Genomic DNA, 26,183 nt, shown 5'->3' with positions numbered 1-26,183 from the left:
CTCACCCCCACCTCAAAAGCTAGACATTAAAGTACTAAATATAATGATCTTGGTAAACCAAATTGCTATGTTCCTGGCAGCCCTTCCCTGCTGTTTCCCCTAAACATTTCTATCTAAAAGGATGATGAATTAAAAAAGGAAAAAAGAAACATGGGAAATATACAGCTATCCCTTGACAGTATCTTCCACCTAACCATCAGAGTTTCCGTTCGAGTGCTTAAAAGCACTCACGCTCTCCTTCCTCTGTCCCTTTTTGGCCATTTTATTTTGAGACAGGGTCTCACTCTGTCACCCAGGCTGGAGTGCAGTGGCGCAATCATGGCTCATTGCAGCCTTGACCTCCCAGACTCAAGCAATCCTCTTGCTTCAGCCTCCTGAGTAGCTGAAACTACAGGTATGCGCCACTACACCCAGGTCATTTTTTGATATTTTGTAGCGATGGGGGTCTCACTATGTTACCCAGGCTGGTCTCAAACCCCTGGGCTCTAGCGATCCTCCTGCCTCTGCCTCCCAAAGTGCTGGGATTACAGGCATGAGCTGCCACACCCAGCCCTTTTTTGGCCATTTTACATGGTTACTTGTATTGTTTCAAATGTCCATGGGGCACACCATGCAGCATCAGGAGACAGCAGCCCACTGTTTTATGCCTGTGAGTTAGTCTCCTTAGACTGGGGGACATTCTTAAGGGCCTTTTGTCATCTTGCTTCACTTACCCATGCCAGAGCCTGAAATATAGTAAGTGCCCATAATGTATTAAATAAATAAATGATCACCTTATTGTCCTCAGGAACTATGTAACATTGAGAGTTATTCTGGCATGAAGAATATCAGGAGTTGTAGGCCGGGCGCGGTGGCTTATGCCTGTAATCCCAGCACTTTGGGAGGCTGAGGAGGGCAGATCGATCACCTGAGGTCAGGAGTTCGAGACCAGCCTGCCTAACATGGTGAAACCCTGTCTCTACTAAAAATACAAAAACTAGCCAGGCACAGTGGCACATGCCTGTAAACCCAGCTACTCGGGAGGCTGAGGCAGGAGAATCACTTGAACCCAAAAGACGGAGGCTGCAGTGAGCTGAGATCACGCCACTGCACTCCAGCCTGGGCCACAGAACCAGACTCCATTTCAAAAAAAAAAAAAAGAAAAGAAAAAACAATATCGGAGTCCATTCTCCATGGAAGTGAATTAACCCGTGTGTTACCTTTATAAATTTTGAAATCTGAGAATCAGAAAGTCCAGCTATAAGATCCTGGATAATTCCATCCAAATCCCACTGGGTAGGGAAAGACATACAAAGAACTCCCAGCATTTAGTGGCAAAGACAAGACCGACAAGGCATGCCCTTGTGAAAATGTTGTTTTTTTAAAATGCATTTTGTTTTAATAACATATTCTAATCATCAGGACACTAGCTTTGGCTATGTTTTGAAAAATGGTACAACATTGCACTTAATCCAAGGTTGTTCGGTTTTGTTTTGTTTTTGAGATGGAGTCTTGATTAGTTTTTTAGAGGTGAAGTGAAAATACTTCAGATTCTGGAAATACTTAAAAGGGAATCATTTTGAATGGGGTTGCAACAAGTGATCAATGCAATATGGCAGCTACTGCCTTTTTTCTCTTCTACTTTCAGCTACCTTCTTTTAAAAGCCCCTCCCGCCAAAAGGAATACCAGACAAATGACAGCCCTCATTATGAGAAGCAAAAGTTTAAAACACTGGAAGATATACAGAAAATCAGGTTAGGGAAAGGTTTCTAAAACAAGACACAAACACATATCATAAAGGAAACAGACTGACAAATTTGACTACATCAAAATAAAAAACTTCTGTGCATCCAAAAACACTACTAAAAATGAAAAAGACACACTACAGACTGAGAATAGATACTTGTAACAAAAATACAAGCAACAATGGATTATTATCCTGAAGATTTAAAGTACAACTGATCAATAAGAAAATCAAAGCCCAATAGCCAAATGGACAAAAAGGCAGGCATTTTTCCAAAGAGGAACACTGGCCAATTAACTTACAAAAATATACCCAGCCTCATTAATACTCAGGTAAATGAAAATATTTAAACTACAAGAAATGACCATTTCACATCTCCAGACTGGCAAAAATTGATTGATTGATTGATTGATTGATTGATTGTCTTGCTCTGTCACCCAGGCTGGAGTGTAGTGGTACAATCTCCAATCTCGGCTCACTGCAACCTCCACCTCATGGGTTCAAGCAATTCTCATGCCTCAGCCTCCTTAGTAGTTGGGATTACAGGCGCCCGCCACCACGCCCGGCTAATTTCTATATATTTGGTAGAGATGGAGTTTTGCCATGTTACCCAAGCTGGTTTTGAACTCCTGAGCTAAGCAATCCTCCTGCCTCAGCCTCCCAAAGTGCTGGGATTACAGGCGTGAGCCACTGCACTCGGCAGAGACTGGCAAAAAATTTAAAAGTCTACAATGTCAACTGGCAATGGAGCACTTTCAACCCTCATAACCCTAATCATAAGTGTAAATTGGTACACCGTTTTGAAAAGCAATTTAACAACATATAATAAATTTGAAGCCTGGAGATGCAGACATGTGGGAAGATGGAAGGTACTGGAAGAACTGTGGTTTTCTTTTTTTAAAATGAATGTGCAGGAATTACAAATTTCAAATCCAGGAGCCAAGCACTGGGTGGTAATATAGGAAAAGGGCACAAGTGTAGGTCACCTCTGATAAATTTTGCCAAGTATCTTTATAATTTCTAACAGTTTTGGTTTTTTAGCCCTTCACATGCAGTGACTTCAGTGGCTGGTCGCATGTTTTAAAGGAGCTCTTTGGCACATAACAAAACCCTATAGTAATGTGAATATTTTCCAACTTCTCCACGTCTTTTTCCTAGTAACATTATTGTGGTGTTCTGATTCTTCCATGAGGATACTGACATCAGTCTTACAAATTTTGAAGGCCTGTGAATTCAGGCCTAGTTAAATGCATTTGTTCCATGAAAGAGATGGATGATCATCTCTTTCACGTGGATTTCTTTCTCCATATATCTGTGCCAAGTTGAAACATAAATTAGTAACTACTATTACTGTTATGTTGAATCCCCTGTTAAGTCCTTGGCATGTTACTAGGTCTTCCACAGCCAAACCACCAGATATGTCATGCCTCAGCTTCCTGAGCAGCTGGGATTACAGGCACCTGCCACCACGCCCGGCTAATTTTGTATTTTTAGTAGAGACAGGGTTTCACCCTGTTGACCAGTCTGGTCTCGAGCTCCAACCTCCGGTGATCCACCCGCCTCGGCTTCCCAAAGTGCTGAGATTAGAGGCATGAGCCACTGCACCCGGCCTCATCTCTTTGATTGTTTATATTTTCATTTTCTTTTTATTGGGTCCCGTGTGCCTGCCCAACCCTGGGGTGCAAAGCTCAACAGGGCATGGGCCCTGTGACTTCCAGAGCTTACAGAGCTACTTAAAGTAAATATCTAACCTTAACCCTTTTTAACATACAAATGGAAGATCACCCTATCCTCCCTTAAATGAGTCCTTCCAGGATACATCGAGGACATCTAACATCTTTACTGCCCTCATTTAATTATCATCTAACATACCCAGTGAATTTGGAGACACATGGAGGAACTGGAGGGAAAAATTGAGCATTTGGGGAAATTAAAGTAATAGGTCTTAAAAATGAAACCAGTTTTGTACAACTGTTTTTTGTAAATGTAAATACTAAAGCAGGTGTGGCCATTAATATTTTTCCAGATTCTGCCATCTGATTTTTTTTTTTTTTTTTTTGAGACAGAGTCTCACTCTGTTGCCCAGGCTGGAGTGCAGTGGCCTGATCTCGGCTCACCGCAACCTCTGCCTCCCAGGTTCAAGAGATTCTCCTGCCTCAGCCTCCTGAGTAACTGGGACTACAGGTGTGCACCACTATGCCTGGCTAATTTTTTGTATTTTTAGTTGAGACGGGGATTCACTATATTGGCCAGGCTGGTCTCGAACTCCTGACCTCGTGATCTGCCCACCTCGGCCTCCCAGAGTGCTGGGATTACAGGCGTGAGCTACCGCGCCTGGCCTCTGATTTCTTTTAAAGGCAGCAGTGGCACAACATAGTAGGCAGACTGGCTGCGCTGGTATAAATTCTGAGCTTGCCCACTAACTTTTGAAACCTGATACTTGGCCGGACATGGAGGCTCACGCCTGTAATCCCATCACTTTGGGAGGCCGAGGCGGGTGGATCACCTGTGGGCAGGAGTTCGAGATCAGCCTGACCAACATAGTGAAACCCCATCTCTACTAAAAATACAAAATTAGCCAGTTACTTGGGAGACTGAGTCAGGAAAACCACTTAAACCCGGGAGGTGGAGGTTGCAGTGAGCCGAGATGATGCCATTGTACCCCAGCCTGGGCAACAAGAGTGAAACTCCATCTCAATACACACACACACACACACACACACACACACACACACACACACACAGACAGAAAACCAAAAAAACAACAGAGTAAAGAGACAACACTATTGACTTTTAGTCCTGGAAATTTAGGATGATTTCTCAAGTGGGTCTTGATTCTACTACTAAAAGCAAGGAGTGGAGAGAAGGAACAACACTGCCTTGTAACTCTCAACTTTCATGTCAAAGGATGGAATACAATTTAGCCTGTGTTTCAGGTTCTCTAACTACCAAAAGAATATGTTCACCAGAGGGCACCTTTCCTCATTTTTCAGAACAATGTTCTTTCCAGGAAACCACAAATGTTAGCATCTCATACAATGTAGGATGTCTGTGCACTTCACAGTATTATTTTACATATAAGATGCCCATTAGTGCTTTTGGTTATTTCCTGCAAAGGTTTTAACATCTTTGCTAATAAAAGGTCATCTGTTGAATGCTTCACTTAAAGTGTGATACCAGGCTATAGGATTTAGTCTTCACCACGTTTGTCAGAGTCAAGCTAGACTGCTGCTATCCCTGAGAAAGGAACTTTCCTAGTTCCTAAAACACCTTTTTTTTTTTTTTTTTTTTTTTTTTTGAGATGGAGTCTCACTCTGTCTCCCAGGCTGGAGTGCAGTGGCGGGATCTCAGCTCACTGCACTCTCTGCTTCCTGGGTTCAAGTGATTCTCATGCCTCATCCTCCCAAGTAGCCGGGATTACAGGAGTGCTCCAACCCGCCTGGCTAACTTCTACACTTTTAGTAGAGATGGGATTTCACCATTTGGCCAGGCTAGTCTTGAACTCCTGGCCTCTTACAATAAATTCAGGAGTCAAATGGGGTAGATTGAAATCTCTTTGCCAATTATTCACTCCCCTATCATCCATCTCCTTGCCTCATGATTGGCAAAGGGTACTGCCCGGTCTCTTCGCCCTGGGTTTGGCTATGCGGTGTGCTATGGCCAATGGAATACTGACAGACATGGCACACACAGAGGCTTGACATGTGCTTGTGTCATTGTGCCCGTCCTCTTGTGCTCCGTGCCTTTTGCTGTGAGAACATGTCTCAGGTAGCCAACGATCCAAGGATGATGAGAGACATGTGGAGCAAACGTGGACCTAACACAGTTTGAAATAGGGCCCAGCCTAGATCAGCTGAACCCCCAGCCAACCTGCAGATGGCTGAGGAGAAAAATCAACACTTGTTGCTAGAAGCTGTTGACATTTCAAGTTTGCTTGCTATGCGGTATTATCGCAGTGACAGCTGACTGATACACAAACCTTCCTCCATCTGCTGTCTAATTATTCTGTAGACCATTTGAACTAGTTTCCTGGTGATGCTGTAACAAAGTACCATAAACTGGGTGGCTTAAACAACAGAAATTGTCTCAGTTCTAAAGGCTAGGAAGTCCCAGATGAAGGCATCAGCAAGGTTGGTTTCTTATGAGGGCTGTGAGGGAGACTCAGTTTCATCCCTCTCTCCTAGCTTCTGGTAGCCTCAGCTGTTCTTTGGCTTGTAGATGGTATTCTCCCGGTGTCTTCGTATCATCTTCCCTCTGCACATGTCTCTGTGTCCAAATTTCCTTTATCAGGTTGGTGCAAAAGTAACTGCTGTTTTGCCATTAATATAAGGACATCAGTCATTGGATAAGGTCTCAACCTAAGGACCCCATCTTACCATCTGCACAGACCCTATTTCCAAATAAGGTCACATTCATAGGTACTGGGGATTGGGACTTCAACGTCTTTTTGAGGAAGACAATTCAATCTCTAACACCAGCCCAGATATCTTTCTAGCTTGGGGAGCTAGGGGAGGGAATAAGATTGGAAGGGCCTGATGGCTTTTTGGTTATGGAGAAACCTAAGAGTTTATTTTTTATATAGCTATAGCAGGGCTAAATAGTATTAGGCTTTGCAGTGTCTTCTAAACGTTCAGTGTTTTATAAAGTACTTGTAATAAATCACCTCCAGCCCTGCCCTCCCTTAAACTAAAACTTGTGCACTTTCTTTACAGCCTTCACCTTATAAAGTCTTAATTTCCCCTTCATGCTTCTGTTTCCAGCAGCCCTCCTAGTGCCCTGTGGCTTTTATTTTTCTTTGCTGCTAAAGAGGCTGCCCACGTGTTCTTTCCTCTACACATTGCCGTGGATATATCCCACACGTTGTCTATGACCCTTTACACAGAGGCTACAGCAAAAGTGGTCTATAAGCGCTGCCAAAAGCTGTTCTAGTACAGCATCAGGACAGAATCATATAACCTCTAATTCTTCCCCTTATTATTCTTTGTATTTTCAATAAACTTGCAAAAGACGCAAGCACAAAGTGAAGTTTGTTCCAGTTTTACTCTCCACAGAAATAAACTTACCTAAAGCCATGAAATCAAAGCACAATCCAGACTTCAGTAAGTTGCATGCTTAGGTGAATAAAGGGTATAATCCCTTATCCTTGTGTTTAGAACCTTCTAGCTGTCAGGGCAGTGTCTGCAAATGAACAGTCCATACCCTTTCAGAATCCTTGATCATTTTTGCACTGCTTGTTGCTTCAAAGTCTCTCCTAATGGGCCTCTATCCACCAGCACTGTTTTGTAATTTTTCAAGGGCTGGGGGTCTCCATGCCTTTTGGGGAGAGCTTAAAAAGAAGCCCCAGATTAATGGTTTATCAAATTACCTTTCTTTAGTGCTTATTTTTATTGATACATAATATATTTTGGGGGTACATGTGATAATTTCGTAAGTCCATATGACTTGTAAAGATCAAATCACTGTCACTGGTATACCCATCACCTTAATATTTATCTTTTATTTATGCTAGAAACATTAGAACTATTTTCTATTTTGAAATATACAATAATTATAAACCAGACACCCTACTGACCCTACTGATCAAACACTAGGTTTCATTTCTTCTATCACACTGTATATTTGTACCCATTAATCAGCCTCTCTCCATCCCCTCCCGTCACCCTTCCTGGCCTCCAATAACCACCAATCTACTCCCTATCTCCAAGAGATCTACCTTTTTAGCTCCCACTTTGATACTTCTCTTACTGTGCTTTGCATGTTTCATTTAACGTGACCTCCAGTTCCATCCACATTTCTGCAAATGACAGGATTTCCTTTTTATGGCTGAATAACATTCCACTGTGTACAAATTCATTTAATCCACTCATCTATTGATGGACACTTGGGTTGATTCCGTATTTTGGCTATTGTGAATAGTGCTGCAATAAACATGGGAGTGCAAATCTCTCTTAAATATACTGATTTCCTTACTTTTGGATATATACTATATATCTATATAGATATACCATACATCTATATCTATATGTATTATATAGTATGGAATATTATTCAGCCATAAAAAGGAAATCCTGTCATTTGCAGAAATGTGGATGGAACTGGAGGTCACGTTAAATGAAACATGCCAAGCACAGTAAGAGAAGTATCAAAGTGGGAGCTAAAAAGGTAGCTCTCTTGGAGATAGGGAGTAGATACAGATATAGATGTATGGTATATCTATATAGAGATATATATCTATATAGATATAGATGTATGATATATATATAGATGTATGGTATATCCATATAGATATAGATATATCTATAGTTTTTTGAGGAACCTCCATACTTTTCCATTGCAGCTGTTGTAATTTACATTCCCACCAACAGCATAGGAGGGTTCCCCTTCTCCACATCCTCACCAGCACCCATTATTCCCTTTTTTATAAGAGCCATTTTAACTAGGGTGAGATGATATCTCATTGTGGTTTTGATTTGCATTTCTCTGATGATTAGTGCTAGTGAGCATTTTTTCATATGCCTATTGGCCATCTGTATGTCTTCTTTTGAGGATATGTCCTTTGCCCACTTTTGAATGGATTTTTTTGCTGAGTTGTTCGAGCCCCTTATATAGTCTAGTTATCCACCCCTTGTCAGATCATTAGTTTGCAAATATATTCTCCCATTCTGTGGGTTGTCTCTTTTCTGTTTCCTTTGCTGTGAAGCTTTTTAGTTTGATGTAATCCCTTTTCTCTATTTTTGCTTCAGTTGCCTGTGCTTTTGAGGTCTTACACAAAAACTCTTTGCCCAGACCAACATCCTGACCATTTACCCAACGTTTTCTTCTAGATGTTCCATAGTTTCAGATCTTATACTTAAGTCTGTAACCCATTTTGATTTGATTTGGAGATGGGGTCTACTTTCATTCTTTTGCATATGTTTATCCAGTTTTCCCAGCACCATGTATTGAAGAGACTGTCCTTTCCCTATTGCATGTTCTTGGGACCTTGGTTGAAAATGAGTTTGCAGTGTGTGGATGTATATCTGGGTTCTCTTTTTTTTTTTTTTTTTTTTTTGAGACGGAGTCTTGCTCTTTCGCCCAGGCTGGAGTGCAGTGGCACGATCTCGGCTCACTGCAAGCTCCGCCTCCTGGGTTCACGCCATTCTCCTGCCTCAGCCTCCTGAGTAGCTGGGACTACAGGCACCCGCCACCGCATCCGGCTAAGTTTTTGTATTTTCAATAGAGATGGGGTTTCACCGTGTTAGCCAGGATGGTCTCGATCTCCTGACCTCGTGATCTGCCTGCCTCAGCCTCCCAAAGTGCTGGGATTACAGGCATGAGCCACTGTGCCTGGCCATCTGGGTTCTCTATTCTGTTCCACTGGTTGATGTCTGTTTTTATGTCAGTACCATGCTGTTTTGGCTACTACAGCTTTGTAGTATATTTTGAAGTCCAGTAGTATGATGCCTCCAGCTTTGTTCTTTTTGCTCAGGATTGCTTTGACTATTTGGGGTCCTTTGTGGTTCCATATAAATTTTAGGATCGTTTTTCCTATTTCTGTTGAGAATGTCATTGGTATTTTGGTAGTGATTGGATTGAATCTATACATTGCTTTGGGTGGTATCAAATTGGCTTTTTAATCATATACATGAGAAAATTTCCAACCCTTGGAAATCAGACACACATTTTAGCAATTACTATGGCAACACCTATTGCTTTCAAGGCCACTTAGAGCAGTACATTGATATTTACATTTAAATTCAGCAGTGGTTCATGCAACAGCTGTCTTCATTTTTCTGCAATGTGACCCATCCAATTTTCCATTTGACCATTACTCTAGCTCAGTACTACTCAAAGTGTGGTCCACATACTGGCAGCATCAACATCTACTAATTAGACTGTGAGAAATGCTGCCTCTTGGGCCCTACTCCCGAACTACTGAATCAGACTGTTTTAACAAGATCCTCATGTGATTTTCACGTGCACTCAAGTTTCAGAAGCACTGCCCTAGTTTTTCTAGTCCTACTTCTATTTTTTTTTTTTTTTTTGAGACAGAGTCTCACTCTGTTGCCCAGGCTGGAGTGCAGTGGCGTGATCTCAGCTCACTGCAACCTCTGTCTCCCGGGTTCAAGCGATTCTCTTGCCTCAGCCTCCTGAGTAGCTGGGATTACAGGCACCCACCACCAAGCCTGGCTAATTTTTTTGTATTTTGAGTAGAGATAGCGTTTCACCATGTTGGTCAGGCTGGTCTCGAACTCCTGACCTCAAGTGATCTGCCCGCCTCGGCCTCCCAAAGTGCTGGGATTACAGGCCTGAGCCACCATGCCCGGCCAAGTCCTACTTCTAGAAAGCAGGATAACTACTGTTCCAACAGAACCTCTTGAAGTCCTCGGTCACTTTCCTTGTAAAACTAATTGGACAACTTTTTAATCAGATCGTATTTTCAAATTTGAAATATTACAATGTGGGGCTCTTTGCCTTAAGTCAAGTCTTTGAACCCACTCTCATCCCTCCCTTCTGCCACACACATCAGGGAAAGAAAAAAAAAAAAGAAAACTCTTCAACGTCTGCAGTGTCTTAGCAGCAGCTCGGGCTCAGGAAGTCTTTAAAGCAGGTTCTTTCCCTGGGGCCTTTTATTTCTAAGCCAGCAGGACTGGAGTGCGGCTGTACAGCCAGCTGCCACACCATCCTCTTGCTCATATCTCCCTTTTTTGTTTCTCCTACCGCAGACATCATGGGCAGACCCTGCTCCTCTGGCTTCCGTAGTCTCTGGTGGGAGCCCATGCAGCTTTGGTTTCTTGCGTAGCAGACAGAAAGCCTCAAAGACATAATTTAACCACTAGGACTTCTGCTGCCTGAGGAGCTTGCCAACTTACTGCCTCCTGGGCTACACTGTAAAGCAGAAGAATGCTCCTTTGGGTGTTACGCGGGTCCCTTGAGCCTTATTGCTCTTAGGTCTTCAATTCTGTGTCCAGAAGTCTTGCTAGCATGGCCCTCAGGCAGATGGGAGATAAACTGTGCCAAAAGAATTCCTCCCCCTATTTTAAAATGTTTAACATTTTACTTGGAAATAACTTCAAGCTCAGGGTTGCAATAAGAACTTCAATAAATAGGATACAATATTTGTATTAAACTACATTCTAACTTGTCAACTGACAATGTCCTTTACAGCATTTTTTTTTTCCTCCAATACAGTATCTAGGATAGGGTCAGGTATTACACTTAGTTGCTATGTCTCTTTAGCCTCCTTTAATCTGGAATCTTTTCACAGCCTTTGTCTTTTTTGACATTAATACTTTTGTACCAGACCTCTTTCTTAATAGAACATTCTTCCTTTGGGGATCTCAGGTTTCATGATTTGATTCAGGTAATGGATCCTAAGCCAAATACTGCATAGGTGGTGACAGACCCTTCTCAGAGTGTCACCTCTGGAGGCACAGGATGTCCACCTGCCCTTGTGGATGTTGATTTTCATTACCTGGTCAAGATGTTGTCCAATTTCTGCACTGTAAAGTTACTTTTATCTTGCAACATGCAGTAGGTGAAATAAATGCCCCCACCCTGCCACCCTGCCCCACCCCATGTAATCTCCAGAGCCTTATAAGAATGTTACTTTATATGGCAAAAGGATTTTGAAGAAGTGGTTAAGGATTTCGAAGCAGGAAGAGAATCCTGGATCATCTAGGTAGGACTTGTAATCACAAGTGGCCTTACAAGAGGGACACAGGAGACAGAGATGGAAGGCAATGTGACAACAGGAGCAGAGAGACTTGAAACTGTTCCACTGCTGGCTTTGAGACTGAAATTAAAGAAAGAACACAGATTTTCCCAGGAGCCTCCAGAAGGAACCTACCCTGCCAACACCTTCATTTTAGCCCTCTAAGGCGCATTTTGAACTTCTGACTCTCCAGAACTGTAAGAGAAATCTGTGTTATTTTAAGGAAATAAGGTTTTGGTAATTTGTTAAAGGGGCAATAGGGAATTGATACACAACTCATAAGCAATCTATGGGAGATACTTTAAAGCCATGTAAATATGATCCTTGCTGAGATTTCCCTTAAGATCTAACACCAATGGATGATTCTTGCCTGATTCAGCCTTCATTATGATTATCAAATACTAGTTTTTCAATTTCAGCACTCCCTCTCCCATAGCCACTTGCCACTAAACAGTAAAAAAGAGCCCCCTTTGTGTCCTACTTATTATCCATACATACTCATGATTTCTTTTTTTTTTTTTTTTTTTTAGACAGAGTCTCGTTCTGTTGCCCAGGCTGGAGTGCAGTGGCGCGATCTCGGCTCACTGCAACCTCCACCTCCTGGGTTCAAGCAATTCTCCTGCCTCAGCCTCCTGAGTAGCTGGGATTACAGGCGCCCACCACCATGCCTGGCGAATTTTTTGTATTTTTAGTAGAGAGGGGGTTTCACTGTGATAGCCAGGATGGTCTCAATCTCCTGAACTCATGATCTGCCCGCCTTGGCCTCCCAAAGTGCTGGGATTACAGGCGTGAGCTACCGTGCCCGGCCATGATTTCCAATTTTTAAAACGTTTATAATTCATCACTATGCCTAATTATTTTGATGCACAAATCCTTAGTAGATTCATCAAGTGAGAGCCAAGGGCCAGGCTCAAACTAAACACAGGCAACCAAAATCAGAGTTGTGTGGCCTTGAACCCTGGCCTCTGCAGAATGGTGTCGGCACCTGAGCCAAAGACAGTCCTCTGTGGGCTGGCCCGGATCAAAGTGGAGGCCTGGTGCAGAAACTCCATCCAAATGGGTGGGGAATAAAGATATTCAAGACTCAGGTCAGTGAAGATCAAACAAGGAGAAAAGAGAGAAGACTCAGTCACAGAAATGGCTGACAGTCAAAATGGCTACAGATCCTCCACTTTTTCCATTTTCCAGTCTGACCACTGTACATCTTCTAGTTTCTGCTCCTCTTCAGCCCTTAGGAGAACCAGGAAGGAGCTGGACTTTGAGGACCCCTTTCGCCAACACAGCACTTTCACCATTACTGGGACTGCACCTTTGGTAGTGTCAAGTAGACATTTTTGCTCCTTTGAGCAAAATGAATTTGCGGGGACTTCTCCCTTTATCATCACAGACTGCTTTTCTTCTTCAGCAAGCCCAGCTATGGGTAACTTCTTCCAGCCAACCTGTTTCCTCCATGTTCTACATGGAAAATGCAATTCTAAGAATTCCCTTTTACGGTACGCTTCAATCTCCCAAGGTTGGAAATACTGACTAAGTGCCTACTACATGCATGAAGCATCAAAGGCAAAAGAAGGACCCAGTGGCTTTCAGAGCTTCCATTTTAGCTCATGCCAACTGGACTTGGGCTGAAGTTCTTGCTGCTCCTGCCCTCACTACACTTAAGTTAAAAACCTCCAGTTCTTAAGTGGCTGTCAGAACCCAAACCCAGGTGTCTGTATTCTTCCCAAGGCACACCATCTTCTTCAGACATTAAAAAATTAAACATACGCTCTTCTGTTCCAAGATGGCCAAATAGGAACAGCTCTGGTGTGCAGCTCCCAGCGTGACTGATGCAGAAGACAGGTGATTTCTGCATTTCCAACTGAGGTACCTGGTTCATCTCATTGGGACTGGTTGGACAGTGGGTGCAGCCCAAGGAGGGCGAGCCGAAGCAGGGTGGGGCATCACCTCACCCGGGAAGCACCAGGGGTCGGGGGATTTCCCTTTCCTAGCCAAGGGAAGCCAGGACAGACTGTACCTGGAAAAAGTGGACACTCCCACCCAAATACTGTGCTGTTCCGAAGGTCTTAGCAACCAGCAGACAAGGAGATACTCTCCCATGCCTGGCTCGGCAGGCCCCACACTCACGGAGCCTTGCTCACTGCTAGCGCAGCAGTCTGAGATAGAACTGCGAGGCAGCAGCCTGGCTGGCGGACGGGTGTCCACCATTGCTGAAGCTTGAGTAGGTAAACAAAGCAGCCCAGGAAGCTCAAACTGGGTGGAGCCCACCACAGCTCAGCAAGGCCTACTGCTTCTATAGACTCCACCTCTGTGGGCAGGGCATAGCTGAACAAACAGCAGCAGACAGCTTTTGCAGATTTAAACGTCCCTGTCTGACAGCTCTGAAGAGAGCAGTTGTTCCCCCAGCACAGCGTTTGAGCTCTGAAAACAGACAGACTGCCTCCTCAAGTGGATCCCTGACCCCCGTATAGCCTAACAGGGAGACAGCTCCCAGTACGGGCCTACAGACACCTCATATAGGCAGGTGCCCCTCTAGGACAAAGCTTCCAGAAGAAGGAACAGGCAGCAATATTTGCTGTTCTGCAGCCTCCACTGGTGATACCCAGGCAAACAGGGTCTGGAGTGGACCTCCAGCAAACTCCAACAGACCTGCAGCTGAGCAACCTGACTCTTAGAAGGAAAACTAACAAACAGAAAGGAATAGCACCATCATCAACATGAAGGACGTCTACACCAATACCCCATCTGTAGGTCACCGACATCAAAGACCAAAGGTAGATAAAACCACAAGGATGGGGAGAAATCAGAGGAGAAAAACTGAAAATTCTAAAAACCAGAGCACCTCTTCTCCTCCAAAGGATCGCAGCTCCTTGCCAGCAACAGAACAAAGCTGGACGGAGAACAACTTTGACGAGCTGACAGACATAGACTTCAGAAGGTCGGTAATTACAAACTTCTCCGAGCTAAAGGAACATGTTCAAACCGATCACAAGGAAGCTAAAAACCATGAAAAATGGTTAGACGAATGGCTAACTAGAATAAACAGTGTAGAGAAGACCTTAAATGACCTGATGGAGCTGAAAACCATGGCACAGGAACTTCGTGATGCATGCACAAGCTTCAATAGCTGATTCGATCAAGTGGAAGAAAGAGTATCAGTGATTGAAGATCAAATGAATGAAATAAAGCGAGAAGACAAGGTTAGAGAAAACAGAGTAAAAAGAAGTAAACAAAGCTTCCAAGAAATATGGGACTATGGGAAAAGACCAAATCTAGGTTTGATAGGTGTACCTGAAAGGGACAGGGAAAATGGAACCAAGTTGGAAAACACTCTGCAGGATATTATCTAGGAGAACTTCCCCAACCTAGCAAGGCAGGCCAACATTCAAATTCAGGAAATACAGAGAACACCACAAAGATACTCCTCAAGAAGAGCAACCCCAAGAAACACAACTGTCAGATTCACCAAGGTTGAAATGAAGGAAAAAATGTTAAGGGCAGCCAGAGAGAAAGGTCGGGTTACCCACAAAAGGAAGCCCATCAGACTAACAGCGGGTATCTCAGCAGAAACCCTACAAGCCAGAAGAGAGTGGGGGCCAATATTCAACATTCTTAAAGAAAAGAATTTTCAAACCAGAATTTCATATCCAGCCAAAATAAGCTTCGTAAGTGAAGGAGAAATAAAATCCTTTACAGATGAGCAAATCCTGAGAGATTTTGTCACCACCAAGGCTGTCTTACAAGAGCTCCTGAAGGAAGCACTAAACATGGAAAAGAACAACTGGTACCAGCCACTGCAAAAACATGCCAAATTGTTAAGACGATCGCTGCTAGGAAGAAACTGCATCAACTAACGGGCAAAATAACCAGCTAACATCATAATGACAGGATCAAATTCACACATAACAATATTAACCTTAAATATAAATGGGCTAAATGCCCCAATTAAAAGACACAGACTGGCAAATTGGATAAAGAGTCAAGACCCATCAGTGTGCTGTACTCAGGAGACCCATCTCATGTGCAGAGATACACGTAGGCTCAAAATAAAGGGATGGAGGAAGATCTACCAAGCAAATGGAAAACAAAAAAAAGGCAGGGGTTGCAATCCTAGTCTCTGATAAAACAGACTTTAAACCAACAAAGATCAAAAGAGACAAAGAAGGCCATTACATAATGGTACAGGGATAAATTCAACAAGAAGAGCTAACTATCCTAAATATATATGCACCCAGTACAGGAGCACCCAGATTCATAAAGCAAGTCCTTAGAGACCTACAAAGAGACTTAGACCCCCGCACAATAATAATGGGAGGCTTTAACACCCCACTGCCAATATTAGACAGATCAATGAGACAGAAGGTTAACAAGGATATCCAGGACTTGAACTCAGCTCTGCACCAAGCAGACCTAATAGACATCTACAGAACTCTCCACCCCAAATCAACAGAATATACGTTCTTCTCAGCACCACATCGCACTTATTCCAAAACTAACCAAATAGTTGGAAGTAAAGCACTCCTCAGCAAATGTGAAAGAATAGAAATCACAACAAACTATCTCTCAGACTACAGTGCAATCAAATTAGAACTCAGGATTAAGAAACTCACTCAAAACCACTCAACTACATGGAAACTGAATAACCCGCTCCTGAATGACTACTGAGTAAATAACAAAATGAAGGCAGAAATAAAGATGTTCTTTGAAACCAATGAGAACAAAGACACAACACACCAGAATCTATGGGACACATTTAAAGCAGTGTGGAGGGAAATTTATAGCACTAAATGCCCACAAAAGAAAGCAGGAAAGATCTAAAATCAACACCCTAACATCACAATTAAAATAACTAAAGAAGTAAGAGCAAACAAATTCAAAAGCTAGCAGAAGGCAAGAAATAACTAAAATCAGAGCAGAACTGAAGGAAATAGAGAAACAAAAAATCCTTCAAAAAAAAAAAAAAAAAACCAATGAATCCAGGAGCTGGTTTTTTGAAAGGATCAACAAAATTGATAGACTGCTAGGCAAGACTAATAAAGAAGAAAAGAGAGAAGAATCAAATAGAAGCAATAAAAAATGATAAAGGGGATACCACTGATCCCACAGAAATACAAACTACCATCAGAGAATACTATAAACACCTCTATGCAAATAAACTAGAAAATCTAGAGGAAATCGATAAATTCCTGGACACATATACCCTCCCAAGACTAAACCAGGAAGAAGTTGAATCTCTGAATAGACCAATAACAGGCTCTGAAATTGAGGCAATAATTAATAGCCTACCAACCAAAAAAAGTCCAGGACCAGACGGACTCACAGCTGAATTCTACCAGAGGTACAAAGAGGAGTTGGTACCATTCCTTCTGAAACTATTCCAAACAACAGAAAAAGAGGGAATCCTCCCTAACTCATTTTAAGAGGCCAGCATCATCCTGATACCAAAGCCTGGCAGAGACACAACAAAAAAAAGAGAATTTTAGACCAATATCCCTGATGAACATTGATGCAAAAATCCTCAATAAAATACTGGCAAACTGAAACCAGCAGCACATCAAAAAGCTTATCCACCACCATCAAGTTGGCTTCATCCCTGGGATGCAAGGCTGGTTCAACACACGCAAATCAATAAATGTAATCCATCACATAAACAGAACCAACGACAAAAATCACGATTATCTCAATAGATACAGAAAAGGCCTTTGACAAAATTCAACAGCCCTTCATGCTAAAAGCTCTCAATCAACCAGGTATTGATGCGAAATATCTCAAAATAATAAGAGCTATTTATGACAAACCCACAGCCAATATCATACTGAATGGCCAAAAACTGGAAGCATTCCCTTTGAAAACTGGCACAAGACAGGGATGCCTCTCTCTCACCACTCCTACTCAACATAGTGTTAGAAGTTCTGGCCAGGGCAATCAGGCAAGAGAAAGAAATAAAGGGTATTCAATTAGGAAAAGAAGAACTCAAATTGTCCCTGTTTGCAGATGACATGACTGTATATTTAGAAAACCCCATCATCTCAGCCCAAAATCTCCTTAAGCTGATAAGCAACTTCAGCAAAGTCTCAGGATACAAAATCAATGTGCAAAAATCACAAGCATTCCTATACACGAATAATAGACAAACAGCCAAATCATGAGTGAACTCCCATTCACAATTGCTACAAAGAGAATAAAATACCTAGGAATCCAACTTACAAGGGATGTGAAGGACCTCTTCAAGGAGAACTACAAACCACTGCTCAACGAAATAAAAGAGGATACAAACAAATGGAAGAACATTCCATGCTCAGGGATAGGAAGAATCAATACCGTGAAAATGGCCATACTGCCCAAGGTAATTTATAGATTCAATGCCATCCCCATCAAGCTACCAATGACTTTCTTCACAGAATTGGAAAAAACTAAAGCTCATAAGGAACCAAAAAAGAGCCCACATTGCCAAGTCAATCCTAAGCAAAAAGAACAAAGCTGGAGGCACCACGCTACCTGACTTCAAATTATACTACAAGGCTATAGTAACCAAAACAGCATGGTACTGGTACCAAAACAGATATATACACCAATGGAACAGAAAAGAGGCCTCAGAAATAATAACACACATCTATAACCATTTGATCTTTGACAAACCTGCCAAAAACAAGCAATGGGGAAAAGATTCCCTATTTAATAAATGGTGTTGGGAAAACTGGCTAGCCATATGTAGAAAGTTGAAACTGGATCCCTTCCTTACAGCTCATACAAAAATTAATTCAAGATGGATTAAAGACTTAAATGGTAGACCTAAAACCATAAAAACGCTAGAAGAAAACCTAGGCAATACCATTCAGGACATAGGCATGGGCAAGGACTTCATGTCTAAAACACCAAAAGCAATGGCAACAAAAGCCAAAAAAGACAAATGAGATCTAATTAAACTAAAGGGCTTCTGCACAGCAAAAGAAACTACCATCAGAGTGAACAGCCAACCTACAGAATGGGAGAAAATTTTTGCAATCTACCCAACTGACAAAGGGCTAATATCCAGAATCCACAAAGAATTCAAACAAATTTACAAGAAAAAAACCAAACAAGCCCATCAAAAGGTGGGCAAAGGATTTGAACAGACACTTCTCAAAAGAAGACATTTATGCAGCCAACAGACACACGAAAAAATGATCATCACTGGTCATCAGAGAAATGCAAATCAAAACCACAATGAGATACCATCTCATGCCAATTAGAATGGCGATCATTAAAAAGTCAGGAAACAACAGATGCTGGAGAGTATATGGAGAAACAGGAATACTTTTACACTGTTGGTAAGAGTGTAAATTAGTTCAACTATTGTGGAATACAGTGTGGCGATTCCTCAAGGATCTAGAACTGGAAATACTGTTTGACTCAGGAATCCCATTACTGGGTATATACCCAAAGGATTATAAATCATGCTACTGTAAAGACACATGCACACGTATGTTTACTGCGGCACTATTTACAATAGCAACGACTTGGAACCAACCCAAATGTCCATTGATGATAGACTGGATTAATAAAATGTGGCACATATACACCATGCAATACTATGCAGCCATAGAAAATGATGAGTTCATGTCCTTTGTAGGGACATGGATGAAGCTGGAAACCATCATTCTCAGCAAACTATCACAAAAACAGAAAACCCAACACCCCATGTTCTCACTCATAGGTGGGAACTGAACAATGAGAACACTTGGACACAGGGCGGGGAACATGACACACTGGGGCCTGTCATGAGGTGGGGGACTGGGGGAGGGATAGCATTAAGAGAAATAACTAATGTAAATGACAAGTTGATGGGTGCAGCAAACCAACATGGTACATGTATACCTATATATCAAACCTGCAGGTTGTGCACATGTACCCTGAAACTTAAAAAGTATAATAATAAAAAGTAAACATACATGGTCAGTAGATATGGGATGAGGATTATAAAATATAAACACTGAAGGGAACATGCAATGCATGGGACATGTTGGCAAAAGCTCCCCCTTAGCATTGGGAAGATGGACAGAGGGGGAATTTCAGGTGCCAAATTTAAACTGGAGAAAGACAGAACATCTAGAAAGTATAAGAGGACATGGAATGTAGTGTAGAGCTGTGTGCGTGACCAAGTCCAAGGAGTGTTTCTGTCCCTTAGCAATGAACAGACAGGAGCAGTCTGAATCACTTAGCAAGAACCTAAGCTACCATCATAATCACTTACCAAGATTAAGACTATTTTAGAACAAAGTCAAGAAAAAAGTATTCCCTAATAGGTGGAACTAGGAATGATCTCTAATAAGTAACTCTATGGTCAAAGCCAAGGGCTACAGAGACTGACCTCCTGCCAGTCTTTTTTAGGAAATGGGGTGGAGCAACCCCCAACCCTCCCTTCTCTGGATATTGGAGGCCTTCCATTAAAATATACCTGGCCTGCTTCTTTCCTAGAAAGGCTGCCTAATTCACTTATTTTTACATTCCTGTGCAAAGTTGCACAGAGAAGGGTCTATTCCCTGATGCTTCATCATAAAAAAATTGCTCACTGAAATGATCACATGGTTGGTTGGTACATGGGAAAACTGTCTGCATTAATTAGTTGGCCTGAGCATCCCAGGACCCCCAGATACAGGATCTAAGTCTACCTGTCCAGTCACATTTATCATCCAATTTCCCAGGGAAATCACATCCAAGAGGATTCAAATAGCTTTCCAAAAGCACTGGGCTATTTCTTGCCCATGTTCTATTTTTCATTTTTGAAATAATGAGTAAAGCAGAAATCAGTAGGATGACTACATGAGGTAATTGAGATTTTAAATGGTTCTGGCTGAGGAGAACTGATCTGCCAGTGTTGATTTCAGGTTCTGACAGAAGGGTGAAGGGATCCCACCTACCCTTCCCCACCGCTCAAATACAATGAAAACAATGGAAGCAAAAACTGTAGGTCAGGATTTCTTAACCTGGGGCCTATGGACAGAATTCTGTGACCCCATAAACTTGGATGGGAAAATGTTTCTATCTTTATCTTTACTAACTCCCACTGAAATTTAGCATTTCCTTTAAGCATGAACACGGGTGACAAACCACGTTAGTACACAGCAGTTCCTGTAACTTTGTCAACAAATCAAATGTGTTTTCATCACATTTCAGTTGCTACAGATCTTATGCGTATTACTACTTCACAATTATGGTATGTGACCCACCACTTGATCTAGCTATGTAACAAATAAAGCAGCACAAATATTCTATCGTAAGTTTTTGGAAAATTTAACTTGTTTCTTGGAATCCTATTTTATGTATTTAAAATGTTTCTGAGAAGGGGTTCACAGGTTTCACCAGGCAGCTGCTGAATGAGTCCAAGGTACAAAAACAGTTAAGCACCTCTGATGGAAGCATCCATGTTAGAAATTAAGAATGCTGGAACCCAGATTCACGGGACCCTCAGGCACATTCCAAACTTGGACTGCTAGCCTGCCTAGTGTTATTAACATCTCCTTCACAAAGCTGTTTTAAGACAGAGCAGGATAATGTAAATGAAAGTGGTTTATTAGCCAAAAGAACAGCAAGGTTAAAGATTTAGTACAAAGACACGCGGCAAGAAGGTAATTGAAGGAGATAGAGTACTTCTTCAAGGTCACATAACAGCTCTTATCTATGAACTAGGTATTCAACAATGCGGCCCAACTGGCTTCTGGAAGAATAGTACTCATATTGCTGCTCCAAGGCCAGACGTAGTGGCTGACACCTGTAATCCCAGGACTTTGGGAGGCTAAGGCGGGCAGATCACTTGAGGCCAGGAGTTGGAGACCAGCCTGGCCAAGATAGTGAAACCCCGTATCTACTAAAAATAAAAAAAAATAGTCAGGTGTGGTAGCGCACGCCTATAATCCCAGCTACTCGGGAAGCTGAGGCACGAGAATTTGCTTGAACCCTAGCGGAGGTTGCAGTGAGCCAAGATCGCGCCACTGCACTCCAGCCTGGGTGACAGAGTAAAACTCGGTCTCAAAAAAATGCTGCTCCAAGATGTGGTAAGGAGCTTGTGCCACGGGGAAAAATCAGCACACTGCTTCTTTCAATGAGAGCCTTGCTGTGAAAAACAGGTCAGCTGAAGTGCAGCGCTTAGAAAACAAAGAGCTGGTTGACAAACTACACTTTTGACTGGTCCTGCTCTAGAGCCTTGAACACAGGCCAGTGATATTTAACATAAAACCCACACCCCCACAATTCCCCACCCTATCCCAGGAGTCATGGGACCAGAATGAAATTGATGTATCTACTGAGACAGATGGTAGAAATGCAAAGTCTTGCGTCAGCAATAGTTAATGCAAGCAAGGAAGTGACTATGCAGACTGTACAGGAAGTACTAGCACATTTTTATTTAGACATCAGCACTGCTCCAGCCCATTAAAAACACTGTCAACCCAGCCTTCCTCTAGCCCCGCTGGATCACCATTATTAGTCAAGTCTCTAAAATATTCAATCAATCACACTTCTACGAGAAAGCAGCATTTCACTTTTTAAATAAATTATTGACATCTGCTGATGTGTTAAATGGAATTTTAAACAGTCATATTTGTCTTGTCTCTAACTAAAAAGCAGCTATAGGATACTACAGTATATTCCAGTTTAAGTTATAAAGGAGACTGTAATACTATATAACACTACAGCCATTAAAGTAAAACAACAATGCTAGATCTTATAACATTTCTTTAAAAGTCAGCAAAAGCAGAGGGGATTTTCAGTTTTCAGAGTTCAGTTTGCATGCTTTTGTTTTAAAACAGTAACAAAGATGTTCACAACATACATCATCCTTTCTCCAACACAAAGAAGTGAGTTGGGTCAAAATTCACTATTATCACCCTAAATAAAAAGACAGAGATTTCCATTCCTTTCTTTCCTATTCCACATCCCTTACTGTCTCCTGAATCTATCTCCCATGGCCTGGCACAACCTGATCCACTCATTTCCACCTCTCAGGTCTTTGCAGGACTTGTGTCAACAGATTTATCAGTGGATCTGCTGCCCCAGCCTCAAGCTAGTCTTCAAGTACAAAGTCATGCCCAGTTACTAAAAACACGATATCCAGACAGCAGGTACATATACCTGGTTTCTTTTATAAAGTAGAAAAAAATCCAATTCTATTGACTCCCAAACAGTGTTCTACAGTAACAGTACCATCATTTTATATCTTACACAGTACACAGAGCTTTGCAAAGCACTATAGTAGAGTTGGAGGGGATGGGGAGAATGTCTACTAATGCTATTTTTAACCTATGTGCACAAGAAAAATTTAAGTTAAGTCTATCTAATTACAACATGACTAACTCCTTTCTTCTTCATCTTCTTCCATGCCAATCTAATACAAAGAAAAAGTAGGCGGCCGGGTGTGGTGGCTCACACCTGTAATCCTAGCACTTTGGGAGGCTGACATGGGCCAATCGCCTGAGGTCAGGAGTTCAAGACCAGCTTGGCCAATATGGCAAAACCCCGTCTCTACTAAAAAATACAAAAATTAGCCGGGTATGGTGGCCGGCGCCTGTAATCCCAGCTACCTGGGAGCCTGAGGCAGGAGAATTGCTTGAACCTAGGAGGCAGAGGTTGCAGTGAGCAGAGATCGTACCACTACGCTCCAGCCTGGGCAACAGAGCAAGACTGTCTCAAAAAAAAAAAAAAAAAAGAAAGAAAGAAAGAAAAAGAAAAAGTAGACATTCACTCATTTAAGAAAAAAATGTCAGGCTACTACGCTCCAGCCTGGGTGACAGACCAAGACTCTGTCTCAAAAAAAATTTTTTTTTTTTTTTTTTTTTTTTACATACCTTACTATTGATTCCTACCTTGAGAGGAAGAATGTTGTGTTGACACCAATTCTATCTCAAAATGGACACTGAATATTTCATTTTTAATGCTTTGCTTATTGCAAATTCATCATAAATGACTCATTCCATTGATAAAGTATAAACCTTTTATAAAAACAACAGAATAACCCACTGATGTCTAACAATCCAAGTCAATGTAAAGCTCACTTTTGATGTGGATTGTTACCCACAAACACCACACCAAGCTGTTAGCTACCTGCACTTCCTTAGGAGTTTTCAAGTTGCTCATATTGCCATAGGCCTCTCCATAAATTCTGTCATACATCGGTGCAGCCAAGAATCTGCTCAGAAAGTTTCATAGCAGCTACCCAAAATGACTTTTTATTTCCACATCTAATACACTGCTAAGAGTGGGAACAGAAATAAGCTTTTGACTTTCAACTTTACAGTCAGACAAAATCTCTTGCTAGCCTCAGGTCAATGGTATAATGAAGGACTGGTGAATGTAATAGGTTGTGTATCATTTAGCACGGTGGCAAATGAAGTCATTACTACTGTTCAAAAAAGGCCCCAGGGCCATCCTATTATAAAGAGATAAATGACATCGAGTGACAGAACTAAAAACAGACCAGGAGATACCGTTGCTCTATGAGATCACAAGTCAGAAAGAGGGGACTGGGCTGAAATAAAACGACAGAACACACAAAATGTCTCTTTTGTAATTTTAATTGAAGCAATCCTATTTTTTTAACTCTCTCTTATAAGCACCAAATTTTAATATCTAAGTCAATTTTTGGGGAAAGAAACACCATCAAGATCTTCCCTCCAGCAAAACAACGATGTTCACTCCTCCAAATATCCAAATTGAAGATCTACCAAAACAAAAACAAAAACAAAAGCCCACAGAGAAATAAAAAGTAACAAAAATCACATTCTAATGGGGGGCGTCAGTGCATTTAGCAGTCTTCGCTGTGCTGTCTAACCATCCTTCAGCTGACTTTCAAAAAAAAAAACACCCTACGCTCATCAAAATATACATTTTCCATTTGCTTTTTTAAATTAAAAATAATTATTAAAAAAAGGAAAACTTTAAGGAATTCACAATCAATTGCCTGACTCATTTTGATGTCATGTACAGCATATGGAGGTCAGGAAGGCTATTTGCAGCACATGTGATTAGGGGCTACTGATCTTCAGGGTTTAGCTTTCTTCCAAACAGTGTAAAATACCCACCTGGACAGGGAGTCAAGGAATAAAAGCAGGTAATTCAAGGAAGAAAAGACATCACTTGTAATTCGTTTGCTGGCCTACAAATTGAAAGATGGATGAAAAGCTTCATGGCTTAGAGCACTGTGGGAATGAGAACGAAGGACTTTGAATAAGGCCACTCTGCAGCCTGGGGACATCCTCACCACCTGGGAGGTCTGAAGGAGGTACTGAGTAGACAACAGAAGGCTAAAGGAACACAAATATTCTCTCAGGTAACACTACTGCTTCCAAAGTCTCACAAGTTTTAGGGAATTAGTATGAGAAGGAAAGGAAGTAAGGGGGAAAGGAGGGAGGGAGGGAAAGTTGGGGTAGCGGGAGATACAAGGGAGAGAAGGGGGAGGGAAGAGAGGGAAGGAGGAGGAGAGGGAAAAAAGGTCAGAGGAGGAAAGGAGAGGGAAGGAAGGAGGGAGAGAGAACTAGCAGGTGGAAGCCTTTGCCTCAAATGTTATCAACTGATTTCTCAAATCTCCCAACATGCAAACACAGGCCTGACAAAAATGCTGAGGGGAACCCTAAACAAAGGTGGACAGTTGGTAGGAGATGCTGAAGCTCTGTACAGGCTGTGGAGGGACACGGCCACCCAGCAGGCGGAGTACTCCCCTCCTCACATGGAGGATCTAGAGGGTTCTCATTGCCTCTTGCTGGCCATCTGGTCTCAGCAGGCAGTTTGCCCCGTCGGGCTCTGCCCCAGCCTGATGGGACCAGGCCTCACTGGAGGTCAGCAGCAGTTGCTCCCTTGACAGCAAAAAAAACCCTGCCGTCACAGGAACCTGGACTTGGCAACAGCAGATAAGGAAGCTGTCATCTGCAGACTACAGCCCACAGCTGTGTTGCGGCACAAATTTCCAATGATAATGCTCATTTCCTTTTTTCTTTCTGTGTTTTACTTCTCTAGACTAACTTTACTAAGCGGAACTAACAGAGAACACCAATGTTAACCGTGCAGTCCCCAACATCATTCTAGTTCTCGATTTCTGTTGCAAATTAGCATCAAGTGTAGAAACTAGTATTAATGTCAGGTTATTTTAATGTAAGAGTAGAATGAGTGTCTTTAGACATTTTACCTGCCACAGGTAGGGTGGTTATTTTAGACTAGGGCTTCTCAAACTTTTCAGGTGCACATAAATCCCTGGGAGGGCTGGTAGAACAGGTCACTGGGCCCCCACACCTCCAGAATTCCTCTGATTGGGCAGCAGGTTGGGGTGGGGCTGGAGAATGTCCATGTCTAACTAGTTCTTGAGCGATGCTGCAGGTCTGGCAACACCTTTGAGAACCAATGCTTTAGACCAGTAGTGCTTGATCATTAAAAGCACCTGGAAAGCTGTGGCAAGCCAGACCCCAAAACTTTTGAGAATGGAAGTCTAGAATCTCAGATTTTATTTAAAGCTTCTCAGGGGATTCCAATGTGCACCTAAGCTGGAGAACCAGGGCTTTATATACTCTATGGCTAAGCTAATTGTTTATTATTGTGATTTAAATTTTTTCATTGGCATATGATTTACTTGGGTGCTTTGATCTGGCAACAGAATGTCATGGTCAAAGGATACAATTCCAAGTATGAAGGGACACAGACGATCTCCTTTGAAAATTCCACAGGACAATACAGGCGCCCCAGCTGTTCTTCATAGAGCGACAGTGCTTCTGTCAGATTGACACAGTTCCCCTAAATCAAAGAGA

At 42.1% G+C, this 26,183-nt stretch overlaps 1 protein-coding gene across 6 annotated transcripts in view; it reads right to left on the bottom strand.

The window, feature by feature from the left end:
• Positions 1 to 26,183, bottom strand: part of SMS (spermine synthase) — a 78,071-nt gene that overhangs the window by 256 nt on the left and 51,632 nt on the right. For 2 of the 6 annotated variants that reach the window (XM_063804221.1, XM_063804222.1), the window contains 2 exons: positions 26,054 to 26,169; positions 11,346 to 11,626 (listed from right to left, as the gene is read on the bottom strand). In XM_063804221.1, coding sequence (XP_063660291.1) covers positions 11,572 to 11,626; positions 26,054 to 26,169 — 171 coding nt within the window. In that variant the 3' untranslated portion in view covers positions 11,346 to 11,571. The other 4 variants (XM_054676990.1, XM_054676993.1, XM_054676989.2 and 1 more) reach the window with 3 other exon arrangements.

Source organism: Pan troglodytes, chromosome X (assembly GCF_028858775.2).
Source record: "Pan troglodytes isolate AG18354 chromosome X, NHGRI_mPanTro3-v2.0_pri, whole genome shotgun sequence".
NCBI lineage: Eukaryota > Metazoa > Chordata > Mammalia > Primates > Hominidae > Pan > Pan troglodytes.
Note: the sequence above shows the minus strand (reverse complement) of the source record. Positions and strands in the feature narration are given on the sequence as shown.